We start from the raw sequence: 19785 nt of genomic DNA on the forward strand, positions 1-19785 counted from the left end.
CAGGTATACACAATCACACACACATACATATACACACACAGATCACACAGAGACATATTATGTATATAATCACAATTGTAGGTGTGCGTATGTCTATATACATGCATTTTTTTCTACTACTTGTTTTGTGATATAATTTGTGCTAAATATTTAAGTGTCTCATGGGAGCTAACAATATGCATTTCTCTTTGTTGTACAAGATTCAATATACATTGTTTAGGTAAAATATTTTTGTTTTTGAAGTTAGTGAATTCTCAGTCCTTTGCATCAGCTCCAGAATGTGAATACAGAGAAAACTACATAAAAATCTCTTCTAAAATTAAGGAAATACTCTTTGCTCCTTGAAAATCAAGAAGCCACAAACTCTACATAAACAGAATGGATTCATGTCTTTCCCTTTCAAATGGCTCTCCCTACAATGCTCCAAATTTAATGGCCATCTAGTTAATCGTATTAGAGATATGTTAGGGGTATGCACCTCCAAACCCCTTTGTTGCCAACATGCTAAAATCATCATCTCAAAAGAGAAGACTCTGCCTTCTACAGATCCCAATTCCATGCAATTCATGTCTTTTAAAATTGTCCTACTCACATGATATTGTTTAAAAATCAGCTAATGTTATTTTATGCTTTCCTTTGCCCCTGTACAGACGCATCTGGCCATTTCCACCTGAAAATGCTAAATGTTTAAACATGGTCATCTCGCTCCATAAGATCATATTTCAAATAAAGGACAACCATCTCTTTAAGGATGTAATATAGAAAACTCATAGCTGGCTCCAAAAACCTTTACTCATTGACTGAATTTCTCCTCCAGCAGTATTGTCTTCAGTTTCAGTTATGATCTGCAACATGCTGTTCTATTTTTATGTACTTTTTCCAAAAATTTCATGCCTAGTTCATGGCTGGGAAATTTACTGTGTTTGTTTCAAAGACTTCTCCATAATACCCAGATTACTGCAGGACCTGGTGTTCATTGTTGCATAAATTCTGAACTCCTCCACTGGAAGCATTAGTAACACATCAATCACATGAGTTTATACATGATAACTATATAATATTGCAGTACAGTTACTATCATAACCTATTGTCTATTATGAAGAAGATATTCAGCATGTCCTGTTAACATTATCTGGTCAGCCAGACATAATTGTACTTAGGACTACAAGGAGGATGAGTGAGTTACCTAATGAACATTGTACAAATACATACAATTTACATATTTCTCATTAGATTAGGGGATTTTGTATTTCTTATCCAGGCAAAGCACAGCCTGGATACACTGGATTCACATCTCATGAGCAGAAAGGGACTGACACTTGGGAAAGACAGAGTGCTTACTGAATTGGCATTTAAGAGGAACCAGTTGGAATTATTAAAAAGAGCCAAAACTGTCTCAAAAATGAAGGAAAGGGTGTTAAAAAAGACAAAGGTGCTCACCAGGAGAAGGATGGTTTTGGTAGCTCTGGACTCAGGGGAGGTTCTGAGGGAGACATTGGTCTTATGAAGGTGTTGAACCCTCTGCCTTTGCCTGTACAGGATGAAAACAATGCAGCCACTGGCCCAGAGCATGAGCCCCAAACAGAAAACATCAGGGAAGGACAGCAATGCTGCATATAAGGAGTCTCTGGTTTTGTCATGACGAACAGAAGAACAGTATCCAAAACTTTTTCTGTTTGTGATGTTTTTGTGGCTCCCACTGCTAGTCAGAAACATAGGATAAATGACATTTATCAACATTTGCAGGGTCCAGCACAGGAAAATTGAAGGGACAATGCACTTGAGAGCTTTCACTTTAAGCTCTGCCCACCTGGAGTTCCTGGGGCTGATCATGATGGCCTGGACTACACTCAAGAGGCAGGTGTTACAAACGGACACACCCCTGCCCACTACATGAACATAGGGGAAAAATGTGTATACAAAGTCATTTGGGTGATACCACCCAAAAGGTGACATTGTGTAGTGGATTCCACTAGAGAACAGGACCAATAAGTTGGCTACAATCAGGCTCTTGACAATCAAATCTCCGGACCTTGTCCTACACCCAGTGGAATAAAGGAAGAGATAATGGTAAAGAAGAAAGAAATTCCCCAGGATTCCAAATAAAGTCTGTAATGAGAAGATCATTGCTACTGCCAAATCCCTGGCGGCCATCTTGTCAGTTCTCCATGACTGATATTTGTCTTCTGAGCTAGAAGATCCTGCAGGGGAATAGGAGGTGTGAGCCACATGTATCGTATCTACCTAAATCCAACATTCTCACCTTACCAACAGTTCCTACTTTGAAATAATTACTTAAAGTTTTTCTGTCCTTTTTAGGCTTCCAAACATTGAAAGTATAACATTTAAAGAATGCTTCAAACGAATGAATTCCTGTCATGAAGGCCAGAGATGCAGTAATTTCTTTATTCATTAGGCAGTCACTATTACATTCCTTATAAAGGTGAGGACAACATAGACACAGAATGTTAAGCGTTTCCTCTAAATTCACACACTGGTTGGGAGCACAGTGGGGATTTTAACCTGGTAACAAAGACGGTGCATTTAATCCATAATATACTAAAATACTAGTTAGTTGTGTTGGTCAAGTGAACAAGATAAATATTCAGTTTTGTTTCTGCTCCTTGTCATTTCAATTTAGGTTTTGTTTAAAATTTGGTAATGATGAGTTTCCACTTACATATGAAGACATTTTATAGGGAAATATAAACTTCAACTAAATCTTTAGAGATCTTAATAAAATGCAGATGCCCTAGTTGCAGTTTAAAAATGCAAGATCCTGTCCTAGTACAAGTTGAGTTTAATGAATGCAGGAAGGCCTCAACATTAGGATGTCAAGAGAAAGATTCATTTGCTTTTACCTCAGGAACAAAAGTTCAATGATTTGAATCACAGGAAGTATGAGACAGAAACACTGATGCCTGAGGAACAGTGTATGGTAGAAACAAATTATTACTCATTTCAGATCATATACATGCACATTTATTAATTCATAAGTAAAATGAAATTATTAGCAGTAATGCCGTAGTTATGAAAAATACTAAAATACAAGATATACATGCAACATGCAATGAAGCAATGCTAAGGCAAAAAACTTGTGCATTGTATAAATGCCTTACATTTTTGTTGTTATAATATATAGTGTTATAATATTTAAAAGCAGCAGAAACAGCAAAAGATAGATTTGAGCCTAAAAATATTTCCTCAACATATTTTTATTTTTCTAAGATGCTGCTTCCCTCACTTTAAGTGGGAAAGTCGCTCCATAATCAATAGAGACACAATTATTAAATCTATTAAGCACTTCATACACCCTGAGTTAGAGAAAACATTTCTACTCCAGCAACTGCTACCAGATACACTCTTTCTGCACAGGATCAGATGTTTCCTGTAGGTGCATCCTGCTCTTTTTACAAAAATTGAGGTACCCTGGGTGCACCTCTAGAAACCTGAAAATTATGTTTGTGATTTCTGTAAAGTAAGCTGAACAGCAGATTGACTCTGGAACTGCAGTCCTTAAGCACGTTAAAAATCAGATTTTCTATTACTTGGATTAAACCACAATAATCACTGTCAGTGATTATTACATTACATTAGCAGCCATCCTGGATTGGGGAAGATCTAGGAACACATCTCTCTTTATTGTCTCAGGTCATGCCTCAGGATTTATTCCCTTCCTATGTGGCTTTGGTGCTGGACCAGGTTCATACACAGAAGATTTCCTTTGTCTAATGTATTCACTTACCTGGACTCCTGATACATCGCCCTGTCTTACAGATTCTAAGTCTCAGATGAATATAGAGAAAATTCACCCACTTTTACCTGATGCCTTTTGGTGGGCTCAGCATGAAGGTCAAAGCAGTCAGTACATGTGTGAGAGGGTAGCTAGACCCTGAGGTATGAGTTTGTGATTCTGTGACCTCACCTCCCCTCAGAATTGCAATTATCATTTCACCTGTAGCAGCATTGGCAGTAACAGGCTGGGGAGTTGAGAATATTTTTTCAAAACTTTTTTCCTAGGTGTTAATTACCAAGAACAAGTTTGTAGCTAGCATCTCTTAAGAGACCATTGGAGTGTTTGTGGGAGACTCTTACTTTTCCATGAACCCTGGAGACAGACAGTATCTCACATGGAGGAGAGAAGGAAATCCTTAGGTCTGACACATGATTGACTGGAGGTGAGTGTGTGCGTCTCCATGGATATTCTACTTCACCCAGAAGTTCTACCTAAAAGTAGTGAGTTCTTTCCTAATTTCACACAACTGAGCTGCATCATTAATTAAGTTGTGATCAAAGAAGTGGAATGAGTCAAAATATCTGAGAAGGGTTTAAAAAAAGGTGCAAATAACAAGAAGAACACGATGCCAATAACTTACATTAGATATCATTGCACTCATTTGCACAACTCAATATCAACGAATATGTAAACTGTTAGGGAACTCTGCTTTACCAATATTGACCCTCACTAGTGATAGGAAGCAGAGGCAGACTAATATCCATAAAAGAATAACAGAACATTTTAAAACAGTTCCTCAGAAAGAAAGCACCAGAATCAAATGGTTGAACAGGGAGATTCTTGTAACTATCAGATAAGCCAATGCTACTTCCTTAATTCAAGACCATTAAATAGTCAATGCAGTCCCCTATACTTTCTTTTTTCATGAAATTTTCAGGAAGGAACTATGATTGCTTTTTTAATTTAAGAAATATATTTTTGATGGGTCAGAAAAAATATAATTATACATTACAAATTGAGTTTAATTCTTTAGGTTTTCCTACACACAAATCAACTCTTTGATGCAGCTTCACTGTGCTCATGCCCACTTGTCAAGTCAGTTGTTAGAGCCATAATGGTGGACAACCCATCTCACAGAAGCACACAAACTCATTTCTACACAGAAGCAAAACACACGTGCATGCACATTGTCTCACACATTCAAACTTATAGTCACACACATTCACATTGTTATACACATACACAGTCACTCAAATGATCTCACAAGTTTAATTCTACACTCACAAAAAATAATGCACACATTGAACACATAAAAATTTACACTCAAATATGTAAATACTTATAAATACATACACTCACATAAATGCATAATTATACTCTTTCATATAATAACAGTCACCATGTATGTGTGTATCTCAGTTATGTGATCTTATATAGAAGAATAGTTGTGTCTCTAGATTTCTGGATGTCTGCAAAGGGGGGCCCTGCTACCCTCTGTAGTTTTTATACCCCTGCGACCATCACAAGGGTAATATATATTGCAATGCACAGCACTTCAAATGTGCTGTGAGCATTGTCACCTTATATTGAGACACATGCTGGAAACTTGGCCTCTTTGTAGAAGTGACAGCATGTGATTATATGATAGAGTGGAGTAAGCATAGGCCACAGGGCAAAAGAGACATAAGGATAACATGAGGGCACAGAGCCTGGGGGCTTGGAGTTATAGAGATGCCGGGGAAGAGAATGAACAGAAAAGAAAAGGCAAAGCATTATTAATATTGGTGGTTTATTACAGTGCAATGCTGAGGATGAAGGTGCAAGGGGGAAAACTGTGCAAGGAAGTGAAGGTGGGGGGATATTGGGATCTGAGGAGATAATGGGGGGATAGGATCAAGGGAACAAAAGTGCTAATGGGGATTGGAAGTTAATGGCAAAAGTGAGGGAAGGCCAGTGGTGATTGCATTTAAACAACCTGGTGTGGGGAGAAGGTGAATTCAGATGGGGTAGGCAGATCATGGTAGATGGTAACAATCCAATTTGGGCAGAGTGTGGGAAAAGGAGATGGCATTAGGGGACACCGTGGACACGGACATGAAGGCCAAATAGGCATAGGACAATGAGATGTCTGGAAAGGACAGTGGGCATGTGTGAGCTAAAGAGCCCAGCAGAAAGTGTCAGGAATTATAGGGTTAGATATAAGGAGTGCAGGGTGGGGATTGGGTTCCTGGGGGTCATTGATGAGCCTATGAGTTCAGGGCTTGTATGAATGAGAGTTCAGGGACATAGAAGTCCCAGGGCATGGGATGAGATGTTGGAATTGGGTGTAGACAGAAGGCAAGAGGAAGGACAGTATGGGTGACAGACTTTGCAGAGGTGATGAAGGCTGAGGAAGGTTAGACTGAGGTCCCTAGAATACTCCTTACAGGGGGTTGGAGGTGAAAAAGGTCACAAATGAAGGTGGAGAGTGTAATACTGAAGTCAAAAGTGTTCAATGGGGGTCAGAGAGCATGTGGAGTGTTATTGGATGTCTAAAGGTCACAGGTGGACAGATGAAGATATAGAAGGGGGCATAGTCTAGGGATGAGTGTATGGATGAGTCTAGGGGTGATGGAGGTGGCAAAGAGGAGAATGGAGGCCACTAATTGATTCTCTCATTTATCTATTTCCTCACTTATGATCAAAACAGAGCAGTCATGTACAGTTTCTTCTTTTATTGAAATATATTTGGCATATAACGTTGTGTAAATTCAAGGTGTGCATCATGTTGATTTGATACATTTATATATCATAATATGATTACCACTGTAGTGATAACACCTATATTACATCAACTAATTATCATGTCTTTATGTGTTTGGAATAATTGAGATATAGACTCTTAAGAAGTTTGGTAACTACAATGAAACAGTGTAGTCTATATTCATTATACTGTGAGTTAGATCTCCAGGACCTATTTGTCTACTAGTTGAGAGTTTGTACCCTTAGACAATATCTCACCCATTTCCCCAACCCTCTGCCCCTGGTAACCACCATTTGAGTCTGTGATTTGATGAGTTTGGCTCTTTTAGATTCCATATAGAAGTGAGATCATACAGCATTTTTCTTTCTCTCTCTGACTCATCTCATGTAGCATAATATCCACAAGGTCCATCCATGTTGTTGCTAGCGGCAGGAATTCTTTCTTTTCTTCTTATGATTGAATAATAGCCCATTGTACATCTATCTCACATCTTCTTTATCCATTCATCCATTGACAGACACTTAGGTTGTTTCCATATCTTGGCTGTTGTAAATCATGCTGCAAGGAATATGAGATTACAGGTGTCTCTTCAATAACTGTTTTCATGAGTGTTGGATTCTAATTTCAGCTCAGGTGCAAAAATATTGCTCATATAAGATGTTCCTGGATACCCCTTGAATTTAATCTACAGTAGAGAAGAGCACCTAAAATTTGAGGTGAACAACACTCCACAGTATGTTCTCTTTCCTTTTGTGGTACCCTGTACAGGATCTAATAGCATGTCTAATAGAAGACGCTATTCACTAGTATCCAGTGTTCAGTGCTGAAAAAAGGTGCCAAATCGTCCCTTCAAAAGGCCTGCTTACAGATTCAAAAAGTTTAGTTCCACAAGAATTTTTATGTTCCAAGACTGACATGATGAAAATATCTTTCTTTATTGTGGTATTTCTAAAATAGAACACTTTAGCTAACCTTTATGTGCTCTTACAAGCTTATCTTTTAAGCTTTATCATAAAAATAATACAGAATAATTTAGCTAAAAATTTTCTGGACATATTTCCATTTTCTTCTATCATATAAGAAATCATCACAAGGGGTAAACTGTGGAAATAGTTTTTTAGATATATTGATAGTTCAAAAATAGTATTGTTTATTCCAACAAATTTACTGGTCTCATATATACTATAGGCAAATCTCCGACCTTGTGTGTAATGTCACCTAGATGGTCATGATTAGTGCATTGTAAAGAAATTATGTAGTTCAAACTAAGGTTACTAATCAGCTGAAATTAAAATAGGCAGATTGTCTTCAATTATCTGGTGGACTCAACATGTTACAAGAGATCTTCAGGCAGAAAGAGAAGGCAGAGAGATGGGGTACAAGAGGAAATCCGAGATTTGAAACATGAGAGAGATTTAACATGCTATTCCTGGGCATGAAGATGGGATGCAGATAGGCACAGCAGGAAACTCTGAGAAGGAAATCAATTCTGCCAGGAAGTTAAGATCCTGGAAGTGGATTCTTCTTCAGAATTTTGAGAAGATAGTCCAGGCTGGCTAATTAAAGCTTGTGACACCCTAATCAGAATACTCAGCCAAGTCCACCATATTTCCAATAAAGAAATATAAGAGGATGAAATGGGTTTTGTGTTAGTCTGCTAAAATTGTGGTAATTTGTTATGCCAGTAAAATTAAAATAATATACATGGGAACAAATTGAACAGTAAAACATTGCAAGAACAAAATACATTCAAAATCTTCATGAATTTCCCATAACCAATACTATTTTGATCTGCAGATCTAACAATTTTCATCACTGAGGTGTATCCTACTTCCTATGCAGTTTGAGGATATATCTGAGATTGTCTCTGAAATTGTACTATACACACACAAACATACCCACACACAACTAACACATTTGTTCTTGGCTCAATATGTCAGAGTTAGAGAAGTAAATGTTTCCAAGTTATAAAAACATGGCATTTCAGGAGCAAGAAAGGACACAGCAAATGACCTGGGACTCATTATTTTCCTGAGAAAGACATTTTCCCTTCTCTTTTCTCTTCTCTAGGCCTCTTTCTTCCTATCTTGGAAAACCACATTTTGCAAATGTGCCTTTTTTCGGTATCAACATACCCCTTCTGTTAAGGGTTGTATTGTGTTCTTTCAAAATTAATGTGTTGAAGTCTTAACTCCCAGTACCTCAGAATGTGTCGTTATTTGGAAATGAGTCATTGCAGATATAATTTGTTATGATGAGATCAGAGGTTGGTGTCAAGATGGTGGCATAGGTGGACTTTGAACTCACCTCCTCCCATGGACACAACAAATTTACAGCTACTCTTGGAACAATTACCTCTGAGAGAGAACTGAAAACTGGACTAAAAGAACCCCCACAACGAGAGATAATCCTGACTGAGGTGGAAGAAGCAGAAATTCCTTTCTGGAAAGACAAAAGCCACCTTGGTGGCTGCAGCAATTCACAGCCATCCAGGAGCAATCCAAGGGTATGCAGCCTTCCCTGGAGGAGTGGGGGACGTGAGCAGGAGAGTGTTACCGCTATAAGCATCTTTTTGTCCCAGCACAACTCAGACGAGTGTCATTGTGTCTGGCTTGGCTGGCTACGAACAGCAGTGGGGAATACCCCCAGAAAACCTATAGGACATAAGGCAAGATAAGCCAGCTCTCAAAGGCCCCATGGACCAATTCACCCAATTCAGAAAACAAAATAAAATCACCAGAAAGAAAGGTGCACAGTCCTTTGGTGAAAAGAGACACACCTGATAGGCTCTGGGCGCATCTCAGTGAGAAGGGAGACCTCTCCAGGGACTGAGACATTGGTGGCAGCCATTATTGTGACCTAGTACAGGTGTGCCGACATAGATGCTGGCAAATGCCATTGGAGTTCTTCCCTTGGCTTGTTAGCACGGGGGTCTGCCCCACCCACTAGAGCATGGATTTAATCCAGCTCAGCCAGTGCAGGCAGCCTGTTGTAGGGACTGGCCCTGTCCAACAGCAAGCCCTTGGGTAACTGGTGGGTCTGCATAGGCGGGTATCTGGATCCTCTGCAGCCAGGGGAGTGGGTCCACCTCTGCCAGGTAGGGGTGTGCACTAGGAGTGGGTGGAGTGTGTTGGGCCTCTACAGTGGGGTGATTGGGTCTGCTTCAGGGGGTCAGGATGTGCAAATGGGGCAAGACTGTGTTGAGAGGGTGTGTGGCCCTGTGGGTGGTGGGGTTTGTCAGCTGCAGAAGACTTGTGCTTCTTGAACAGCAACAGAGGAGATCGGTCCCACCTTCCAAAGCTTGAAGCAATTGGGTGCTCCCATGCCTCAGGCCAGCCCCACTCAGCTGCAATCCTGAGAGAGCTGACAACAACCTCATAGTCCGGAGCCCTAGAGGAATTGTAAGCCCCTGAGCCTAACAACTAGCCATGCTGGGGACTAATGACTTAACAGAAATAACAGAAAGGGAAGGTGCTATCAGATTTTGCAGCCAACTGGGCTGGGAACCCCCATACCCAATAAAGGGACTGAATGTCCACAGCAGCCACACACAGCTGAGCAATACAACCAGTCAGCCAGGGCAACAGCCCAGGCTCCCTGGGCACCTGCAGCAAGAGGACCCTGCCACAAGAAAAGGACACATGTAGCCCACACAGGGGACACAGGTTTCATTCCTGGAACATTTGGAACTGATGATGAAAGGAAAGCACACTATTGGGCCTCATAAGGCATCTCTTACATAAGGCCACCTCTTCAAGATCAAGAGACATAGCTGACCTACCTAATACATGGATAAAAGCACAGAAGAAAGAGGCAAAATGAGGAGGCAAAGGAATAAGTTTCAAATATATTTGTTTGAACAGGACAAAACCCCAGAAAAAGAACTAAATGAAACAGAAATGAGCAATCTACCTGACAAAGAGTTCAAACAAAAAGTCATAAGGATGCTCACTGATGTTCAGAGAAGAATGGATGAACCATGAGAACATCAAAAAAGTATTGGAAAATATAAAAAAGAACCAATCAGAAATGAAGAATATAATACTGGAAATGAAAAATTCACTAGAGGGACTCAATAGCAGAGTAGATAATACAGAAGAATGGATCAGTGGGCTGGATGAAAGACTAGAGGAAATCTCTCAAGCTGAACAGATAAAAGAAAAAAGAATTAAAAAGAACAAGGACAGTCTAAGGGACCTCTGGGACAACATCAAGCACACTAACATCTGTGGCACAGGTGTCTCAGAAGGACAAAAGACAGACAAAGGGGCAGAGAATCTATTTGAAGAAATACTAGCTGAAAACTTTCCTAACCTAAGGAAAGATACAGATACCCAGGTACAGGAAGCACAGAGAGCACCAAACAAGATAAACCCAAAGAGGCCCACACCAAGAACCATCATAATTAAAATGCACAGAATTAAAGATAAAGAGAGAATCCTAAAAGCCACAAGAGAGGCAACAAGTTACATACAAAGGAAACCCCATAAGTCTATCAGCTGACTTCTCAGCAGAAACCTTACAGGCTAGAAGAGAGTGGCATGATATACTTAAAGTTTTAAAAGGAAAAAATCTACAGCCACGAATACTCTACATGGCAAGGTTATCATTCAGAATGGAAGGAGAAATAAAGAATTTCCCAGACAAGCAAAAATTAAAGGAGTTTGTCACCAAGAAACCAGTTCTACAAGAAATGCTAAAGGGACTTATTTAAGGGGGAAAGAGAAGACCAAAAATAGGAAAAATTATCTATTACCATGATTAGAGGGTAATGGATACAAATGCACAAAAAAGAGGTTAGATATGATATCAAAACATAAAATGTGGAAGAAAGGGAGTTAAAGAATAGAACTTTCACAGAGAGATCAAACTACAGAGACCATCAACTTAATATAGATTGCTATATACATAGATTACTGTCTATGATACTCATGGTAATCACAAAACCAGAAAGCTTTAATAAATACACAAAAAAACTCGGTGAAAGGAACCCAAACATAATATTAAAGAAAGCCATCAAACCACAAGGGAAGAAAGCAAGCAAAGAAGAAGCGAACAGAGAAGAACTACTAAAACACTGAGAAAAAAAAGTTACAAAATGGAAGTAAGTACATACTTATCAATAGCTACTTTATATGTCAATGGACTAAATCCTCCAATTAAAAGGCATAGGGTGGCTGATTGGATAACAAAACAAGACCCATATATATGCTGCATACAAGAGTCACACTTCAGACCTAAAGACCCTCACAAACTGAAAGTGAAGGGATGGAAAAAGATGCTCCACGCAAATGACAATGAAAAGAAATCTGGGGTAGCAATACTCATATCAGACAAAATAGACTTTAAAACAAAAACTGTAACAAGAGACAAAGAAAGGCACTACATAATGATCAAGGGAACAATCCAACAAGAGGATCTAACACTTGTAAATATCTATGCCCCCAATGTGGAAGCACCTAAATATATAAAGCAATTATTAACAGACATAAAAGGAGAAATATACAGTAACACAATAATAGTAGGGGACTTGAACACTCCACTTACACCAATGGATAGATCATCCAAACAGAAGAGCAATAAGGAAACATTGGCCTTAAATGACATACTAGAACAGATGGACCTAGTAGATATATACAGAACATTCCATCCAAAAACCAAAGAACATACATTCTGCTCAAATGCACATGGAACATTCTTCAGGATTGATCACATATTAGGCGACAAAACAAGTCTTCATAAATTTAAGAAGATTGAAATAATACCAAGCATCTTTTTTGACCACAACAGTATGAAACTAGAAATCAACTATAGGAAGAAAATCAGAAAAGCCACAAATATGTGGAGATTAAACAAAATGCTACTGAACAACGATTTGATCAACAAAGAAATCAAAGGAGAAATCAAAAAGTACCTGGCGACAAATGAAAATAGTACATGCCAGAATTTACAGGATACAGCAAAAGTGGTTCTAAGAGGGAAGTTTATAGCAATGCAGCCCTATCTCAACAAACAAAAAAATCTCAAATAAACAATCTAACAGCACATGTAAAGGAACTGGAAAAAGAAGATGAAACAAAGCCCCAAATCAGTAGAAGAAGGGAAATAATAAAAATCAGAGCAGAAATGAGTGAAATAGAGACTAAAAAAACAACAGAAAAAATTAATAAAACCAAGAGCTGGTTCTTTGAAAAGATCAACAAAACTGACAAACCTTTAGCTGCGCTCAAAAAAAAAAAAAAAAAAAAAAAGAAAAAAAAAGAGAGAGAGAGGGCTCAAGTAAATAAAATCAGTAATGAAAGAGCAGAAATTACCACAGACACCTCAGAAATACAAAAGATCATAAGACAATACTATGAAAAGCTATAGGCCAACAAATTGGATCATCTAGAAGAAATGGATAATTTCTTAGAACCATACAACCTTCCAAATCTAATCAAGGAGAAATAGAGAATTTGAATAGAGAAATCACCAGTAAGGAGATCAAAACAGTAATCAAAAACCTCCCCAAAAATAAAAGTCCAGGACCAGAGGGCTTCCTTGGTGAATTCTACCAAACATTCAAAGAAGGCTTAATACCTCTCGTTCTCAAACTCTTCCAAAAAAGTGAAGAGAAGGGGAACCTTCCTAACTCATTTTATGAAGCCAACATTACCCTGATACCAAAACCAGACAAGGACAACATCAAAGAAGAAATTTACACGCCAATATTACTAATGGGCATCGATGCAAAAATCCTCAACAAAATACTAGCATATCGAATACAACAATACAATAAAAAGATCATATAACATGATCAAGTGGGATTTATTCCAGGGATTCAGGGATAGTTCAACATCTACAAATCAATCAACGCAATATACCACATTAACAAGCACATGATCGTCTCACTTGATGCAGAGAAAGCATTTGACAAGATACAGCATCCATTTATGATAAAAACTGAATAAAATGGGTGACAAAAACAAAGCTAATATCATTCTCAGTGGTGAAAAACTGAAAGCTTTCCCTCTAAGAACAGGAACCAGACAAAGATGTCCAATTTCACCACTCCTATTTAAGACAGTATTGGAAGTCCTAGCCAGAGCAATCAGGCGAGAAAAAGAAATAAAAAAGAAATAAAAGGGACCTAAATTGGAAAGGAAGAAGTGAAACTGTCACTATTTACAGATGACCATATTTTATATATAGAAAACTCTAAAGAATCCACCAAAAATCTTTTAGAAATAATACATGAATATGGTAAAGTTGCAGGATACAAAATCAACATACAAAAATCAATTGCTTTTCTGTATGCTAACAAAAAAGTAGCAGAGAGATTAAGAATACAATCCCATATAGAATTGCAACAAAAAGAATAAAATACCTAGGAATAAACTTAACCAAAGAGATGAAAGATCTGTACACTGAAAACTATAAAACATTGTTGAAAGAAATTGAGGAAGACACAAAGAAATGGAAAGATATTCCATTCTCTTGGCTTGGAAGAATTAACATACTTAAAATGTCCATGCTTCCTAAAGCCATCTATAGATTCAATGCAATCCCTGTCAAAGTTCCAACAACACTTTACACAGAAATAGAACAAAGAATCTGAAAATTTATATGGAACAAAAAAAGACCCCAAATAGCCACAGGAGTCCTGAGAAAAATGAACCAAGCTGGAGGTATCACACTCCCTAATTTCAAAATCTACTACAAAGCTATAGTAACCAAAACAGCATGGTACTGGCACAAAAACAGACACACAGATCAATGGAATAGAATCGAGACCCCAGAAAGAAACCCACACATCTATGGACAGCTAATTTTTGACAAAGGAGCCAAGAACATACAATGGAGAAAGGAAAGTCTCTTCAATAAATTGTGCTGTAAAAACTGGACACCCACTTGCAAAAGAATGAAAGTAGACCATTCTCTTACACCACACACAAAAATTAACTTAAAGTGGATTAAAGACTTGAATTTAAGACCTGAACTCATGAAAATTCTAGAAGAAAACATAGGCAATATGCTCCTCGACATCAGTCTTAGCAACATATTTTCAAGTACCATATCTGACTGGGTCAGGGAAACAACAGAAGAAATAAACAATTGGGACTGCATCAAACTCAAAAGCTTCTTCATAGCAAAGGAAACCATCAACAACATGAAAAGACAACCTAACAATTGGGGGAAGATATTTGCAAACCCTATATCTGGTAAGGAGTTAATATCCAAAATATATGAAGAACTCATACATCTCAACAACAGAAAAACAAACAATCCAATTAAAAAGTGGCCCAAAGATCTGAACAGACATTTTCCCAAAGAAGATAAACGGATGGCCAACAGGCACATGAAAAGATGTTCAACATCATTAACTATCGGGGAAATGCAAATCAATACTACCATGAGATATCACCTCACACCCCTCAGAATGGCTATAATTAACAAGATAGGAAACAACAAGTATCAGAGAGGATGTGGAGAGAAGGGAACTCTCATAAAATGCTGGTGGGAGAGCAAACTGGTGCAGCCACTATGGAAAACAGTATGCAGACTCCTCAAAAAATTAACAATAGAAGTAAAATATGATCCTGCTATTCCACTGCTGAGTATTTATCCAAAGAACATGAAAACTCAAATGTGTAAAGATACATGCACCCCTGTGTTCATTGCAGTGTTATTCACAATAGCCAAGACTTGGAAGCAATCTAAGTGCCCATCAAGGGACAAATGGATGAAGAAGATGTGGTATCTATACACGATGGAATACTACTGAGCCATAAGAAATGATGAAATCTAGCCTTTTGTGACAACATGGATGGATATTTGAGGCTATTATGCTAAGTGAAAAAAGTCAGAGGGAGAAGGTCAAATACCATATGATCTCACTCATTAAGTAGTAGATAATAATAACAACAAACACATAGAGACAGAGATTGGATTGGCGGTTACCAGAGGGGGGTCGGGGGAGGAGGGCGAAAGGGATAATTAGGCACATGTGTGTGGTGATGAATTGTAATTAGTATTTGGGTGGTGAACATGAGAACATCATGTAATCTATGCAGAGATAGAAGGATAATGTTGTACATCTGAAATTTATACAATGTTATAAACCAATGTTACTGCAATAAACAGAAAATTAAAAAAAAAACATAGGCTGAAATTTCTAGGCAAAAATTAACAAATAATGAGTATACAACTTTCGAAGAAAAGGGATCAATTATCATGTAAATTCATATTTAAAAATTAATACAATGGAAGTTAACATAGATAAAATAAAATAAACTCTATTGACACTGAAATCTATCAATTATTACATCAAACTTACATAGACGAATTATATATTTTAAAATCAAACATTTTTTACTATATTCACTGGATTTTTAAGAGATATGGCAAAATATAAAATTAAAGTAGGAAAGAGAAAAATTCATTCTAGGTAATTTTAACAAACAACTAGCATAGCAATATACACATCAAATAACATACAGTTTAAGATTTGCCATTATTGTAATGAGTATTATTTTAAATTTGTCTTAATGTACCAATTTCCAATGTATTGAAAGATGGATAACAAAGATAGTTGACTTGATATGTATATGAATATCTACATATATACACACATACAGACATATACATATACACACAGATCACACAAAGACATATATGTACATATACATATGTACGTAATCACTGTTGTAGGTATGTGTGTGTCTATATATGTGCATTTTTTTTTAGTATTTGTTTTGTGATATAATTTGTGCTAAATATTTGTGTCTCATGTGAGCTAAAAATATGGATTTCTTTTTGTGGTACAAGATTCAATATGTATCGTTCAGGTCAAAATACTGTTTTTTAAGTTAGTGAATTCTCTGTACTTTGCATCAACTTCAGAATGTAAATACAGAGAAAACTATATAAAAATCTCTCCTAAAATTAGGGAGATACTGACTGTGCTCCTTGAAAATCAAGGAGCCATAAACTCTACATAAACAGAATGGATTCATGTCTTTCCCTTTCAACTGGCTCTCTCTACAATGCTCCAGATTTAATGGTTGTCTATGTAATTACTTCAGAGACAGGAGTATGCGCCTCCAAAGCTCTGCATTGCCCACGTGCCCAAATCATCTTCACAAAAGAGAAAACACTGCCTTCTATAGATCCCAATTACACGCAATTCAAGGCTTTTAAAATTGGCCCACTCACCTGATGTTTAAAAATCAGCTAAAATGTAATTTTATGCTCTCCTTTGCCCCTCACAGATCTACATTGACCATTTCTACCTGAAAATGCTAAATGTTTAAACACGCTCGTCTCCCTCCATAAGATATTTCAAATAAATGACTACCACCTCTCTAAGGATGTAATGTACAAAACTCATAGCTCGCTCCAAGAAGCTTTACTCATTGACTGAATTTCCCCTCTAGCACTATTGGCTTCAGTTTCAGTAATGACCCGCAACAAGCTGTTCTATGTTTATATAGCTTTTCTAAAAATTTTATGCCTCGAAGAATTCTCCATAATATCCAGAATATTTTAGGATCTGGTGTTTATTGTTGCGTAAATTCTAAGTCCTCTGCTGTAAGCATTAGTACCACATAAATCACATGATTTTATACATGATAATTATATCATATTACATTAGAATTACTATTATAACTTGTTGTTTATTTGGAAGAAGATATTCAGCATGTCCTGTTAACATTCTCTGGTCAGCCAGACATAATTGTACTTAGGACTCTGAGGAGGATGAGTGAGTTACCTGATGAACATTGTAAATACACATACAATTTATGTATCTCTCATTAGATTAGGGGATTTTGTATTTATTATCCAGGCAAAGCACAACCTGGATACACTGGATTCACGGCTCATGAGCAGAAAGGGACTGAGACTTGGGAAAGACAGGGTGCTTACTAAATTGGCATTTAAGAGGAACCAGGTGGGATTATTACAAAGAGCCAAAACTGCCTGAAAAATGGAGGAAAGCATGTTAAAAAAGACAAAGGTGCTCACCAGGAGAAGAATGGTTTTTGTAGCTCTGGACTCAGGAGAGGTTCTGAGGGAGACATTGGTCTTATGAAGGTGTTGGACCCTCTGCCTGTGCCTGTACATGGTGAAAACAATGCAGCCACTGGCCCAGAGCATGAGCCCCAAACAGAAAACATCAGGGAAGGACAGCAATGCTGTATACAAAGAGTCTCTGGTTTTGTCATGATGAACAGCAGAACAGTCTCCAAAACTTTTTCTATTTGTGGTGTTTTTGTGGCTCCCATTGCTAGTCAGAAACACAGGACAAATGGCATTTATCAACACTTGCAGGATCCAGCACAGGAAAATTGAAGGGACAATGCACTTGAGAGCTTTCACTTTAAGCTCTGCCCATCTGGAGATTCTGGGACTGATCATGATGGCCTGGACCACACTCAAGAGACAGGTGTTACCAATGGACACACCCCTGCCCACTGCACGAACACAGGGGAAAAATTTGCAAACAAAATCCTTATGGACAAGATACCACCCAAAAGATGACAATGTATAGCCGATTCCACTGGAGAACAGGACCAATAAGTTGGCTACAATCAGACTCTTGATAATCAAATCTGTGAACCTTAGCCTACACCCAGTGAAATAAAGGAAGAGATAATGGTAAAGGAGAAAGAAATTCCCCAGGAATCCAAATGTAGTCTGTAATAAAAGGATCATTCCTACTGCCAAATCCCTGGTGGCCATCCTGTCAGTTCTCCATGACTGATATTTGTTTTCTGAACTAGAGGATCCTGCAGGGGAAGTGGAGGTGTGAGCCACATGTATCATGTCAACAGAAATCCAATATTCTCCACTTAGCAACAGTTCCTACTTTGAAATTATTACTTATAGTTTTTCCTGTCCTTTATAGCCTTCCAAGAAATGAAAGTATAACCATTAAAGAGCACTTGCATTGTATGAATTCCTGCCGTGAAGGCCACAGATGCAGTAATTTCTTTATAAATCACAAATTCATGAGGCAGTCACTATTACATTCCATGTAAAGGTGGAGACAATGTAGGCTCATTGCTTAAGTGTTCCCTCTAAAATCACACACATTGGGAACACATTGGGGTTATTAACCTGGTAACAAAGATGGTGCATTTAATCCATAATATACTAAAAACACTAGTTAGTTGTGTTCTTCAAATAAACCAGATATGAATGCAGTTTTATTTTTGCACCTTGCCATTTCAATTTAGATTTTATTTAAATTTTGGTAATGACGAGTTTCCACTTACTTGTGAAGACTTATTTTATAGGCAAATATAAACTTTGACTGAAGCTTTAGAGATCTGAATAAAATGTAGATGCCCTCTTTGCAGTTTAAAAATGCAAGATCCTGTCCCAGTACAAGTTGAGTTTAATGAATGCAAAAATGCCTCAACATTAGGATGGCAACAGAAAGATTCATTTCCTTTTATCCCAGGAACAAAAGTACAATGATCGGAGTCACAGGAAGTAAGACATGGAAACACGGATGCCTGATAAACAGTGTATGGTAGAAAAAAATTATTACTCATTTCAGATCATATATATGCCTGTTTATTAATTCCTAATTTCAACGAAATTATTAGCAGTAATGCAAGTTTTGTGAGGAATATTAAAAAGCAAGATACACATGTAACATGCAATGAAGCAATGCTAAGGCAAAAAACTTGTGTATTGTATAAATGACATACTTTTTTTGTTATGATATATAGTGTTATAATATTTAAAGCAGCAGAAACATCACAAGATATATTTGAGCCTAACAACGTTTTCTGAACTTATTAAGTTATATTTTTCTAAAATGCTCCTTCCCTCACTTTGGGTGGGAAATGTCTTTCCATGATCAATAGAGACCCAATTATTAAATCTAATAAGCATTTCATACACCTCGAGTTAGAGAAAACATTTCTACTCCAGCAACTGCTACTAGACACACTCTTTCTGCACAGGATCAGATATCTCCTGTAGGTTCATCCTACTCTTTTTAGAAAAATGGAGATACTGTGGGTGCACCGCTAGAAACCTGAAAATTATGTCTCTGATTCCTGTAAAGTAGGCTGAAGAACAGATTGACTCCAGAACTACCATCCTTAAGTGCATTACAAATCAGATTTTACATTACTTGGATTGAACTACAATAATCACTGTCAGTGATTATTACATTACATTAGGAGCCATCCTGGATTGGGGAGGATCTAGGAACACATCTTTCTTTATATCTCAGCTCATGCCTCAGGATTTATTTCACCTTCCTACCTGGCTTTGGCACTGGACCTGGTTCATACACAGAAGATTTCCT

The 19785-nt window shown here is 37.7% G+C and overlaps 2 protein-coding genes across 2 annotated transcripts; both read right to left on the reverse strand.

Annotated features, from left to right (window-relative positions):
- Nucleotides 1-1215: 1215 nt before the first annotated feature.
- Nucleotides 1216-2229, reverse strand: LOC131397306 (vomeronasal type-1 receptor 4-like). The gene has a single exon (XM_058530102.1). The coding sequence runs from the start codon at nucleotides 2152-2154 to the stop codon at nucleotides 1216-1218; it is 939 nt and encodes a 312-aa protein (XP_058386085.1). The 5' UTR covers nucleotides 2155-2229.
- Nucleotides 2230-17258: 15029 nt separating this feature from the next.
- On the reverse strand, nucleotides 17259-18284 carry LOC131397297 (vomeronasal type-1 receptor 4-like). Its single transcript, XM_058530093.1, has one exon. It carries the CDS (start codon nucleotides 18282-18284, stop codon nucleotides 17259-17261), a length of 1026 nt encoding a protein of 341 aa, XP_058386076.1.
- Between the last annotated feature and the right edge of the window lie 1501 nt (nucleotides 18285-19785).

The sequence above is a fragment of the Diceros bicornis genome, chromosome 34 (assembly GCF_020826845.1).
Source record: "Diceros bicornis minor isolate mBicDic1 chromosome 34, mDicBic1.mat.cur, whole genome shotgun sequence".
In the NCBI taxonomy this organism is placed as follows: domain Eukaryota; kingdom Metazoa; phylum Chordata; class Mammalia; order Perissodactyla; family Rhinocerotidae; genus Diceros; species Diceros bicornis.